The sequence below is a fragment of the Bos javanicus genome, chromosome 8 (genome assembly GCF_032452875.1).
Source record: "Bos javanicus breed banteng chromosome 8, ARS-OSU_banteng_1.0, whole genome shotgun sequence".
NCBI classification, from domain to species: Eukaryota; Metazoa; Chordata; class Mammalia; order Artiodactyla; family Bovidae; genus Bos; species Bos javanicus.
Genome location: NC_083875.1, coordinates 27,637,579 through 27,651,244, shown reverse-complemented (window position 1 = coordinate 27,651,244; position 13,666 = coordinate 27,637,579). Strand labels below are relative to the sequence as shown.

Genomic DNA, 13,666 nt, shown 5'->3' with positions numbered 1-13,666 from the left:
TGAGTTGACAAGAGTTGAGTAAGTTTGGCAAAGAGTCAGTATTAGGGCATGGATATCAGTTTTAGCATGTTGGTTTGAGATGGCAGTAGATAATTAAAATGGAGGTATTTTGATTGGAAACTGAAAATGTGGTATTGGTAGTTGGAAGAGAGTTAGGGCCAGGTTATGGCTCTTGCCTGGAAAAATCCCATGGATGGAGGAGCCTGGTAGGCTGCAGTCCATGGGGTCGCTAGGAGTCGGACACGACTGAGTGACTTCTCTTTGACTTTTCACTTTCATGCATTGGAGAAGGAAATGGCAGCCCACTCCACTGTTCTTGCCTGGAGAATCCCAGGAACAGGGGAGCCTGGTGGGTTGCCATCTATGGGGTCACACACAGTCGGACACAACTGAAGCGACTTAGCAGCAGCGGTCTTTTAGACAGAGACGAAACCAGAATCCAGGAGAGTGGGTAAGATTTCTGAGGGAAAAGCTGTAAAGATTAGAAAGGAGGGAAACTAAGAAACGAGTCATGGATACATCCTTCAATGAGATTCAGATATTTCTGGTAGGTGAGAAGAATATTTGGTTAAAAATTGTGGCAATATTAATATTTTGAATATCTTTCTACACAGCAAGATATTTTGGGTATCAAAACAGACTTGCTGTTTTTCATTCTTTAAAATTGTTCATGCTTTCACAAAACTGTTTTTCTAAAAAAAATGTTTTAGATGGTAATTCTTATTTTAGCCACATACGCATTTTCTTTAATTAGAATATTTTGTAAAATTTTGGGGTTTTTTCCTATTGCACAACTAAATCCAAAAAGTTTGCTTTCTGTATGAGGCTGAATATTTGGTGTCCAGTTTGTACGTGTACTTCATTTTAAACTAGTAACTAGGCACGTGTTTGCACAATTTACTTGACAATTTCTGGGCATGTCACAGGAAATGAGAAATTATGATAATGGATGTTATTATGAAAGCTAGTTAATTCTAATATTACCAATCAAACTCTCAAACTTTTCTTATGAAATTATCTTTTCTTAGAAATACCAATTCATCAGTAATTTTGCTTTTTTTTTTTTTTCCAGAGAGAATCAGGACTAACACAGGAAATAAATGACCTTGTAAAACGGAAGATTGCAGTAGATGAAGAAAATGATTTCTTAAGGAAAGAATTCAGTGACTTGCAGAAGAAATTTAAAGAGAAAAGTCAAGAAGTTAAGGTGTGTTGACTTGTACATAGTTTTACCCTACTATTTCTTTGAAGTCCTACTTTAAGCTTTGTCAGCCTTTGTGGCACAGAAAGTGACAAGCTTGGAGGAGAAATTGCCTTAGGCCCTGCTGTACCATACAGTTTTCTCACATGAAAAAACTCTGAGAAAGATACTTTAAAGCTTAGACTCTAAGCTTTATAACTTTCCAATAAATAGTTAATGATGGAAATGGAGCTAAGAAAGTAGGAGTGTGAATATGTGGCTTCTTGTAATTAGATTCTGATGGGACTGGCATTATTAATTGATAAAACCCAGGTCTGGGAGGCTATGTCTGTGTGGGTCTCAAAAATAGCTGGGGACAGCATCAAAGGCAGCTTGATCAATTAATGGGCTCTTTGCAAATGTGTACTCATCAAAGCTGTCATCCAGTGAAAAATATGACCCATCCACCTGCATGAAAAGAGGCCAGTGAAAGTATACAGGTGACCTTGGCCATCAAATATAGAAGAAGCTTCTGGGAGCGTAAAATTGCACAGTTTGTATTTGCGGATTAGTTCTCAGCTTTTTTGTTGTTGTTGTTGTTTTTTGTATCGGCCCTTGTGGTACTATTCTACGGGACACTAAGGAGTGTGTGCAGATTAAGGAAGAGCAAAACAGGCTGGTTATAAAAAATCTGAAGGAGGAAAATGAGAAATTAAGTACCCACTGCGCTGACCTGCTAAATGAGCTGGAGAAACTGAGGAAGCAGGAAGCACATTGGAGAAAAGAAAAATTTAGCATTGATGCAAAAGTAAAGGTATGGAATGAGAATGGAATCCATGCTGTTATTTTGAATCTAACTTCTTAGGAAGTTTATTACATGTTATTTTCTTTAAATAGCAAGTTATATATTCAAATCCACCAGTGGGGACTAGCATTAATTTATATTCCTTCACTTAAGACCCATAGCTTTTTAAAAATTGATGTTGCAAAGCAGGAAACTGACTTCAAATACTTATCTAAAATGTAATCATTAAAAAATAAAGGCTATTGCATTTTGAAATAAAATATGTTTAAAAAACACATTTAGAATTATGAATTTTGGCTTTTTTTAATTAGGGCTTAAATTTATAGATATAACTAGAATTCATTGCAGTATAGTTTTCAGATTGTATTTTTCAAGTCCTTTAAAAATATATAAAAAAACAAAAAGCAGTTAAAAAATACATGTGTTTTATATGTATTTCTTTGGCTTGAGAGGACCTTATTTGTAGTAAAATATAGAAGATAAAAGGAACAATCAGTCTTCATAATCTTCTTATATCTTTTCTGATAAATATTTTTCAAAATAATTTTTTGTGGTTTTCTCTTGGTCTTGAGAAAGTTTTTGCTCATTTTTTCCTATTGAATTTCAGTTTTCTTCTTAACCATAGATTTTATTGAAAAGGCTAACCCCTAAAATTTTGGTTCTAGTAAATATGATAGCCCCTCTATGTGTATGCATGCTTAAGAAGAATTTATAACACATGTGTGTAGATATATATATATATTCTCCAAACCAATTGATTTATTTTTTATTTATTTTTAATATAAATTTATTTTAATTAGAGTCTAATTACTTTACAATATTGTATTGGTTTTGCCATACATCAACATGAATCCACCACAGGTTTACACATGTTCCCCAACCTGAACCCCCCTCCCACCTCCCTCCCCATACCATCCCTCTGGGTCATCCCAGTGCGCCAGCCCCGAGCATCCTATATTATGCATCAAACCTGGATTGGTGATTCATTTTACATATGATATTATACATGTTTCAATGCAATTCTCCGAAATCATCCCACCCTCACCGTCTCCCACAGAGTCCAAAAGACTGTTCTATACATCTGTGTCTCTTTTGCTGTCTCGCATACAGGGTTATTGTTACCATCTTTCTAAATTCCATATATATGTGTTAGTATACTGTATTGGTGTTTTTCTTTCTGGCTTACTCCACTCTGTATAATAGGCTCCAGTGCATTAGAACTAATTATTAGTTCTAATCTACCTCATTAGAACTGATTCAAATGAATTCTTTTTAATGGCTGAGTAACACTCCATTGTGTATATGTACGACATCTTTCTTATCCATTTGTCTGCTGATGGACATCTAGGTTGCGTCCATGTCCTAGCTATTGTAAACAGTGCTGCGATGAACATTGGGGTACACGTGTCCCTTTCAATTCTGGTTTCCTTGGTGTGTATGCCCAGCAGTGGGATTTCTGGGTCGTATGGCACTTCTGTTTCCAGTTTTTTAAGGAATCTCCACACTGTTCTCCATAGTGGCTGTACTAGTTTGCATTCCCACCAACAGTGTAAGAGGGTTACTTTTCCCCACACCCTCTCCAGCATTTATTGCTTGTAGACTTTTGGATCGCAGCCATTCTGACTGGCGTGAAATGGTACCTCATTGTGTTTTGATTTGCATTTCTCTGATAATGAGAGATGTTGAACATCTTTTCATGTGTTTGTTAGCCATCTGTATGTCTTCTTTGGAGAAATGTCTGTTTAGTTCTTTGGCCCATTTTTTTGATTGGGTCATTTATTTTTCTGGAATTGAACTGCAGGAGTTGCTTGTATATTTTTGAGATTAGTTGTTTGTCAGTTGCTTCATTTGCTATTATTTTCTCCCATTCTGAAGGCTGTCTTTTCACTTTGCTTATAGTTTCCTTTGTTGTGGAGAAGCTTTTAATTTTAATTAGGTCCCATTTGTTTATTTTTGCTTTTATTTCCAATATTCTAGGAGGTGAGTCATAGAGGATCCTGCTGTGATTTATGTCGGAGAGTGTTTTGCCTGTGTTCTCCTCTAGGAGTTTTATAGTTTCTGGTCTTACGTTTAGATCTTTAATCCATTTTGAGTTTATTTTTGTGTATGTTGTTAGAAAGTGTTCTAGTTTCATTCTTTTACAAGTGGTTGACCAGTTTTCCCAGCACCACTTGTTAAAGAGATCCTCTTTTCTCCATTGTATATTCTTGCCTCCTTTGCCAAAGATAAGGTGTCTATAGGTACGTGGGTTTATCTCTGGGCTTTCCATTTTGTTCCATTGAGCTATATGTCTGTCTTTGTGCCAGTACCATACTATCTTGATGTCTGTGGCTTTGTAGTAGAGCCTGAAGTCAGGCAGCTTGATTCCTCCAGTTCCATTCTTCTTTCTCAAGATTGCTTTGGCTATTGGAGGTTTTTTGTATTTCCATACAAATTGTGAAATTATTTGTTCTAGCTCTGTGAAAAATACCATTGGTAGCTTGATAGGGATTGCATTGATCTATAGATTGCTTTGGGTAGTATACTCATTTTCACTATATTGATTCTTGAACACAGTATATTTCTCCATATTAGTGTCCTCTTTGATTTCTTTCACCAGTGTTTTATAGTTTTCTATATATAGATCTTTTGTTTCTTTAGGTAAGTATATTCCTAAATATTTTATTCTTTTCATTACAATGGTGAATGGAATTCTTTCCTTAATTTCTCTTTTGTTTTCTCATTGTAAGTGTATAGGAATGCAAGGGATTTCTGTGTGTTGATTTTATATCCTGAAACTTTACTATGTTCATTGATTAGCTCTAGTAATTTTCTGGTGAAGTCTTTAGAGTTTTCTATGTAGAGGATCATGTCATCTGCTAACAGTGAGAGTGTTACTTCTTCTTTTCCAATCTGGATCCCTTTTATTGCTTTTTCTGCTATGATTGCTGTGGCCAAAACTTCCAAAACCATATTGAATAGTAATGCTGAAAGTGGGCACCTTTGTCTTGTTCCTGACTTTAGGGGAAATGCTTTCAATTTTTCACCATTGAGGATAATGTTTGCTGTGGGTTTGTCATATATAGCTTTTATTATGTTGAGGTATGTTCCTTCTATTCCTGCTTTCTGGAGGGTTTTTTTTTTTTATCATAAATGGATGTTGAATTTTGTCAAAGGCTTTCTCTGCATCTATTGAGATAATCATATGGCTTTTATGTTTCAATTTATTAATGTGGTATATTACATCGATTGATTTGTGGATATTGAAGAATCCTTGCATTCCTGGGATAAAGCCCACTTGGTCATGATGTATGATCTTTTTAATGCTGTTGGATTCTGATCACTAGAATTTTATTAAGGATTTTTGCATCTATGTTCATCAGTGATATTGGCCTGTAGTTTTTTTTTTTTTTGTGGCATCTTTGTCAGGTTTTGGTATGAGGGTGATGGTGGCCTCATAGAATGAGTTTGGAAGTTTACCTTCCTCTGCAGTTTTCTGGAAGAGTTTGAGCAGGATAGGTGTTAGCTCTTCTCTAAATTTTTGGTAGAATTCAGCTGTGAAGCCATCTAGACCTGGGCTTTTGTTTGTTGGAAGTTTTCTGATTACAGTTTCAATTTCTGTGCTTCTGATGTGTCTGTTAAGATTTCTATTTCTTCCTGGTTCAGTTTTGGAAAGTTGTACTTTTCTAAGAATTTGTCCATTTCTTCCAAGTTGTCCATTTTATTGGTATATAATTGCCAATAGTAGTCTCTTATGATCCTTTGTATTTCTGTGTTGTCTGTTGTGATCTCTCCATTTTCATTTCTAATTTTATTGATTTGATTTTTCTCCCTTTGTTTCTTGCTGAGTCTGGCTAATGGTTTGTCAATTTTATTTATCCTCTCAAAGAACCAGCTTTTGGCTTTGTTAATTTTTGTTATGGTGTCTTCTGTTTCTTTTGCATTTATTTCTGCCCTAATTTTTAAGATTTCTTTCCTTTGACTAACCCTGGGGTTCTTTGTTTCTTCCTTTTCTAGTTGCTTTAGGTGTAGAGTTAGGTTATTTATTTGACTTTTTTCTTGTTTCTTGAGGTATGCCTGTATTGCTATGAACCTTCCCCATAGCCCTGCTTTTACAGTGTCCCACAGGTTTTGGGTTGTTGTGTTTTCATTTTCCTTTGTTTCTCTGCATATTTTGATTTCTTTTTTGATTTCTTCTGTGATTTGTTAGTTATTCAGCAGCGTGTTGTTCAGCCTCCATATGTTGGAATTTTTAATAGTTTTTCTCCTGTAATTGAGATTTAATCTTACTGCATTATGGTCAGAAAAGATGCTTGGAATGATTTCAATTTTTTTGAATTTACTAAGGCTAGATTTATGGCCCAGGATGTGATCTATCCTGGAGAAGGTTCCGTGTGCGCTTGAGAAAAAGGTGAAATTCATTGTTTTGGGGTGAAATGTCCTATAGATATCAATTAGGTCTAACTGGTCTATTGTATCATTTAAAGTTTGTGTTTCCTTGTTAATTTTCTGTTTAGTTGATCTATCCATAGGTGTGAGTGGGGTATTACAGTCTCCCACTATATTGTGTTATTGTTAATTTCCCCTTTCATACTTGTTAGCATTTGTCTTACATATTGTGGTGCTCCTATGTTGGGTGCATATATATTTATAATTGTTATATCTTCTTCTTGGATTGATCCTTTGATCATTATGTAGTATCCTTCTTTGTCTCATTTCACAGCCTTTGTTTTATTTTTTAATTTTATTTTAAAACTTTACATAATTGTATTAGTTTTGCCTAATATCAAAATGAATCCGCCACAGGTATACATGTGTTCCCCATCCTGAACCCTCCTCCCTCCTCCCTCCCCATACCATCTCTCTGGGTCGTCCCAGTGCACTAGCCCCAAGCATCCAGTATCGTGCATCGAACCTGGACTGGCAACTCGTTTCTTACATGATATTTTACATGTTTAAATGTCATTCTCCCAAATCTTCCCACCTTCTCCCTCTCCCACAGAGTCCATAAGACTGTTCTATACATCAGTGTCTCTTTTGCTGTCTTGTACACAGGTTTATTGTTACCATCTTTCTAAATTCCATATATATGCGTTAGTATACTGTATTGGTGTTTTTCTTTCTGGCTTACTTCACTCTGTATAATAGGCTCCAGTTTCATCCACCTCATTAGAACTGATTCAAATGTATTCTTTTTAATGGCTGAGTAATACTCCATTGTGTATATGTACCACAGCTTTCTTATCCATTCATCTGCTGATGGACATCTAGGTTGCTTCCATGTCCTGGCTATTATAAACAATGTTGCGATGTACATTGGGGTACACGTGTCTCTTTCCCTTCTGGTTTCCTCAGTGGATCATAAGGCAGTTCTATTTCCAGTTTTTTAAGGAATCTCCACACTGTTCTCCATAGTGGCTGTACTAGTTTGCATTCCCACCGACAGTGTAAGAGGGTTCCCTTTTCTCCACACCCTCTCCAGCATTTATTATTTGTAGACTTTCAGCCTTTGTTTTAAAGTCTATTTTATCTGATATGAGTATTGGTACTCCTGCTTTCTTTTGGTCTATATTTGTGTGGAATATCTTTTTCAAGCCCTTCACTTTCAGTCTGTATGTGTCCCTTGTTTTGAGGTCGGTCTCTTGTAGACAACACATATAAGGGTCTTGTTTTTGTATCCATTCAGCCAGTCTTTGTCTTTTGGTTGGGGCATTCAACCCATTTATGTTTAAGGTAATTATTGATAAGTATGATCCCGTTGCCATTTGCTTTATTGTTTTGGGTTCGAGTTTATACACCCTTTTTGTGTTTCCTGTCTAGAGAAGATCCTTTAGTATTTGTTGGAGAGCTGGTTTGGTGGTGCTGAATTCTCTGAGCTTTTGCTTGTCTGTAAAACTTTTGATTTCTCCTTCGTATTTGAGTGAGATCCTTGCTGGGCACAGTAATCTGGGCTGTAGGTTATTTTCTTTCATCACTTTAAGTATGTCCTGCCATTCCCTCCTGGCCTGAAGAGTTTCTATTGAAAGATCATCTGTTATCCTTATGGGAATCCCCTTGTGTGTATTTGTTGTTTTTCCCTTGTTGCTTTTAATATTTGTTCTTTGTGTTGGATCTTTGTTAATTTGATTAATATGTGTCTTGGGGTGTTTTGCCTTGGGTTTATCCTGTTTGGGACTCTCTGGGTTTCTTGGACTTGGGTGATTATTTCCTTCCCCATTTTAGGGAAGTTTTCAACTATTATCTCCTCAAGTATTTTCTCATGGTCTTTCTTTTTGTCTTCTTCTTCTGGGACTCCTATGATTCAAATGTTGGGGCATTTAACATTGTCTCAGAGGTCTCTGAGATTGTCCTCATTTCTTTTAATTATTTTTTCATTTTTCCTCTGTGATTCATTTATTTCTACCATTCTATCTTCTATCTCACTAATCCTATCTTCTGCCTCCATTATTCTACTATTTGTTCCCTCCAGAGTGTTTTTGATATCATTTATTGCATTATTCATTATATATTGACTCTTTTTTTTATTTCTTCTAGGTCCTTGTTAAACCTTTCTTGCATCTTCACAATCCTTGTCTCCAGGCTATTTATCTGTGATTCCATTTTGTTTTCAAGATTTTGGATCATTTTCAGTATCATTATTCAAAATTCTTTATCAGATAGATTCCCTATCTCTTCCTCTTTTGTTTGGTTTGGTGGGCATTTATCCTGTTCCTTTACCTGCTGGGTATTCCTCTGTCTTTTCATCTTGTTTATATTGCTGTGTTCGGGGTTGCCTTTCTGTATTCTGGCAGTTTGTGGAGCTTTCTTTATTGTGAAGTTTCCTCGCTGTGGGTGGGGTTGTATGGGTGGCTTGTCAAGGTTTCCTGGTTAGAGAAGCTTGTATCGGTGTTCTGGTGGGTAGAATTGGATTTCTTCTCTCTGGAGTGCAATGAAGTGTCTAGTAATGAGCTATGAGATGTCAGTGGGTTTGGAGTGACTTTGGGCAGCCTGTATATTGAAGCTCAGGGCTATGTTCCTGTGTTGCTGCAGAATTTGCGTGGTATGTCTTGCTCTGGAACTTGTTGGCCCTTGGGTGGTGCTTGGTTTCAGTGTAGGTATGGAGGTGTTTGATGAGCTCCTGTCGATTAATGTTCCCTGGAGTCACGATTTCTCTGGTGTTCTCAGGATTTGACTTAAGCCTCCTGCTTCTGGTTTTCAGTCTTATTTTTACAGTAGCCTCAAGACTTCTCCATCTATACAGCACCATTGATAAAACATCTAGGTTAAAGATGTAAAGTTTCTCCACAGTGAGGGACACCCAGAGAGGTTCACAGAGTTACATGGATAAAAGAAGAGGGAGGAGGGAGATAGAGATGACCAGGATGAGATGAAGTAGAATCAAAAGAGGGGAGAGCAAGCTAGCCAGTAATCACTTCCTTATGTGCGCTCCACAGTCTGGACTGCTCAGAGATGTTCTCAGAGTTATACAGAGAAGAGAAGAGGAAGGAAGCAGACAGAGGTGGCCAGGAGGATAAAGGGGGGAATCAAAAGGAGCTAGATGGATCCAGCCAGTAATCAGTTCCCTAAGTGTTCTCCACCGTCCGGAACACATAGAGATTCACAGAGTTGGGTAGAGAAGAGAAGGGGGAGGGAGGAGATAGAGGCGACCTGGTAGAGAAAAAGGAGAGTCCAAAGGAGGAGAGAGCAGTCAAGCCAGTAATCTCACTCCCAAGTAAAAATGGGTACTGAAGATTGGGTTCTTAAAGGTACAAAATTGATAACAAATACCAAAAAGCAAAGATTAAAAATCTAGAGTAGAGGTTGGATTTTCAAAAATACAATATTAAAGAAAAAAAAAGAAAAATTATAAAATATATGTATATGAAATTTGCTTTAAAAAATAGGGTCTCTTTTTTTTGCAAAATAATAGTAGGTTATAAAAATGAAAATTAAAGGAGTAATAGTGGACTTAAAAATAAAAAAATTTTTTTAATTAAAGAATGATAGAAAAAATAGTAAAAATATATCTAGGACTTTCTCTGGTGTTATTGTGGGCATTGTGGGGTCAGTTCATTTTCAGATAGTTCTTTGATCAGGCTTATATTTCTCAAGACCTATAGGCCCCTTCCTGTGTAGTCAGTACTAACTACAGGATTTTAATCTATTGCACCTGTCACTTCCAAGGAGGTTCCCTCTGTTTTAGCTTCTTCTATTTGCTGGTCCCTTCAGTGTCTTAATTTCCATCCTGACGCAAGGGGGCGGTGGTGGAACTTTTTAAGGCTCACTTGTTCAGTGGTGCTGTGGGGAGGGAGGGACGCTGCAAACAAATAACACTGGCGTGTGCTTGCAGTGTCTCAGCCACACTGGGTTTGCCCTCGCTCACAGTGTGTGTGCTTTCCCTGTCTACACTGCTTAGGCTCTAGGTTGCTCTGCCGGGAACTTTCTGAGGCCGGCCCTGGATTGTATGCACCTCCCAGGTCTAAGCCACTCAGGTTCAGGTACTCGGGTAGTCCTCAGAGGCACAGACTTGGTTGGGCCTGCATTTTGTGCCCGTCCCAGGTCTGAGCAGCTCAGATGACCAGGTGTTTGGTGAGCGTGGTTGCTGTGACTTATCGCCTCCCCCATCCCTGGTGCTCAGTTTTCTGGGTGTACAACTGGCGCACCTTCTCAGGCGGATATTGACTGTCCAGAATCCCAAGAAGTCTTGGTTAGCAATGCAGCCTGCTTGCAATTTGGTAGATAACGCCTCTCTGGGGCCTCGATTGCCCCCTTCCGGCTCTGGCTACCCTCGCCTGCCTGTCACTGGAGGGGGATGAGCCGGTCTGCAGCCGGCTAGCTATGCTCAGTCCTTAGTTCTGTGAGTGGGCCCGGAGGTGTCTTAGGTTAGGGCTTTTCACATGGTAGCTATCCCACAGTCTGGTTTGCTCTCCCAAGTTAATGCCCTCAGATTGCCCTTGGGGTATTAGGCCTGGTCCTTAATCTAGGCAGTGCAGCCCGCGCTTCCCTACCCAGCCCCCACTTGCTAGTGGTGGATACAGGCGTCTGTGCTGCTTCTCTGCTGGGGGAGTTATGGTTGGGCATGTAATCTGTGGGTTTTAATTATTTATTTATTTTTCCTCCTGGTTATGTTGCTCTCTGGATCCAAGGCTCGCCATAGATTCGTCAGTGAGAGTGTTTCCTGGTGTTTGGAAACCTCTCTTTTTAAGACTCCCTTCCCGGGACAGAAGGGACAATTGCACTCATCTCACATGCTAGTAAAATAATGCTCAAAATTCTCCAAGCCAGGCTTCAGCAATACGTGAACCATGAACTTCCAGATGTTCAAGCTGGTTTTAGAAAAGGCAGAGGAACCAGAGATCAAATTGCCAACATCCGCTGAATCATCGCAAAAGCAGGAATGTTCCAGAAAAACATCTTATTCTGCTTTGTTGATTATGCCAAAGCCTTTGACTGTGTGGATCATAATAAACTGTGGAAAATTCTGAAAGAGATGGGAATACCAGAGCACCTGCCCTGCCTCTTGAGAAACCTGTATGTAGGTCAGGAAGCAACAGTTAGAAGTGGACATGGAACAAACAGACTGGTTCCAAATAGGAAAAGGAGTACGTCAAGGCTGTGTATTGTCACCCTGATTATTTAACTTATATGCAGAGTACATCATGAGAAACGCTGGGCTGGAAGAAGCACAAGCTGGAATCAAGATTGCCAGGAGAAATATTAATAACCTCAGATATGCAGATGACACCATCCTTATGGCAGAAAGTGAATAGGAACTAAAGAGCCTGTTGATGAAAGTGAAAGAGGAGAGTGAAAAGGTTGGCTTAAAGCTCAGCATTCAGAAAACAAAGATCATGGCATCTGGTCCCATCACTTCATGACAAATAGATGGAGAAACAGTGGAAACAGTGTCAGACTTTATTTCTGGGGGCTCCAAAATCACTGCAGATGGTGATTGCAGCCATGAAATTAAAAGACGCTTACTCCTTGGAAGAAAAGTTATGACCAATCTAGACAGCATATTCAAAAGCAAAGACACTACTTTTCCAACAAAGGTCTGTCTAGTCAAGGGTATGGTTTTTCCAGTAGTCATGCATGGATGTGAGAGTTGGACTGTGAAAAAAGCTTAGTGCCGAAGAATTGATACTTTTGAACTGTGGTGTTGGAGAAGACTCTTGAGAGTCCCTTAGACTGCAAGGAGATCCATCCAGTCCATTTTAAAAGAGATCAGTCCTGGGTATTCTTTGGAAGGAATGATGCTAAAGCTGAAACTCCAGTACTTTGAACACCTCATGCGAAGAGTTGACTTATTGGAAAAAACTCTGATGCTGGGAGGAATTGGGGGCAGGAGAAGAAGGGGACGACAGAGGATGAGATGGCTGGATGGCATCACCGACTCGATGGATGTGAGTTTGAGTGAACTCCGGGAGATGGTGACGGACAGGGAGGCCTGGTGTGCTGCGATTCATGAGGTTGCAGAGTCAGACACGACTGAGCGACTGAACTGAACTCACAGGACGGAGCTCTGTCCCTACCTCTTTTGTCTCTCTTTTTATCTTTTATATTTTTCATACCTCCTTTCAAAGACAGTGGGCTGCTTTTCTAGGTGCCTGATATCCTCTGCTGGCATTCAGAAGTTGTTTTGTGGAATTTAATCAGCGTTCAAATGTTCTTTTGATGAATTTGTGGGGCAGAAAGTGGTCTCCCCATCATATTCCTCTGCCATCTTAGGACCGCCCCCTCCATGAGTTTCTGATGATGATTTTCATTTCCTTTTTTTACCATTCAGATAGTGCATTTTCTTATCTACTGGATTTTTAGTCTTTTTTCTATTAGAGTGTTTGTATTTTCTTATTAATTTGTAAGCATACTTTATTCCATATAGCAGTGCTTTGTTTTACATATGTATTGCAAATAACTTCTGTCCCATGAATTTGAATAATGTAAATTAGACATTCAAAGTATGCAAATTTCTATAGTCATTTTTGTTAATATTTTCTTTTCTAATGTTTTTGTTCTAGAAGTCTTATAGTCTTAAGTTTCCCATACCCTGAAGTCTTTATTTGGAATTCATATTGGAATATGGTATTCAGTAGTTTATTGATTTGTGATGCGGTTTCTCTCACATCTTTAAGTTGCCATGTGTATATTGATTTATTTCTGGACTTCCTATTATTTTCATGTGTTCAGGTATTGTAGTTTCATAATTTTACTCATTATTTGCTAGAGTGACCTACTTATTTATTCTTTTTTTAAGTCATGAACCCTAATGTACCTCTTCTCTAGTAATATTTAAGGCTCATTTTATTAGTTTTACTGAAAAATTCTATTAGAAGGCATATTGGAACATTGTCTACATTATGAGTTAATTTGGGAAGAATTGTGATCTACTGTTTAAGAATTTGGAATAAGGTTTTATAATTTTCTTAAAATGATGGCTCAGACGGTAAAGCATCTGCCTGCCATGTGGGAGACCTGGGTTTGATCCCTGGGTTAGGAAGATACCCTGGAGAAGGAAATGGCAACCCACTCCAGTATTCTTGCCTAGAAAATTCCATGGACTGAGGAGCCTGGTAGGGCTCCTGCAGTCCATGGGGTTGCAAAGAGTTGGACACCACTTCACTTTCACTTTGCTTTTATTATGTTTATTACTAGCTATTCATATTATTGTAAAAATATTGTTTTATACTAAAAACATTTAAATTATATTTTAATTAATTACTTAT

At 38.2% G+C, this 13,666-nt stretch overlaps 1 protein-coding gene across 5 annotated transcripts in view; it reads left to right on the top strand.

The window, feature by feature from the left end:
• The window catches only part of CNTLN (centlein), a 352,113-nt gene that overhangs the window by 111,672 nt on the left and 226,775 nt on the right, over positions 1-13,666 (top strand). For 4 of the 5 annotated variants that reach the window (XM_061425221.1, XM_061425223.1, XM_061425219.1 and 1 more), the window contains exons 4-5: positions 1,073-1,207; positions 1,824-1,994. In XM_061425221.1, coding sequence (XP_061281205.1) covers positions 1,073-1,207; positions 1,824-1,994 — 306 coding nt within the window. The remainder of the gene's footprint in view (positions 1-1,072; positions 1,208-1,823; positions 1,995-13,666) is intronic. The other variant, XM_061425222.1, reaches the window with a different exon arrangement.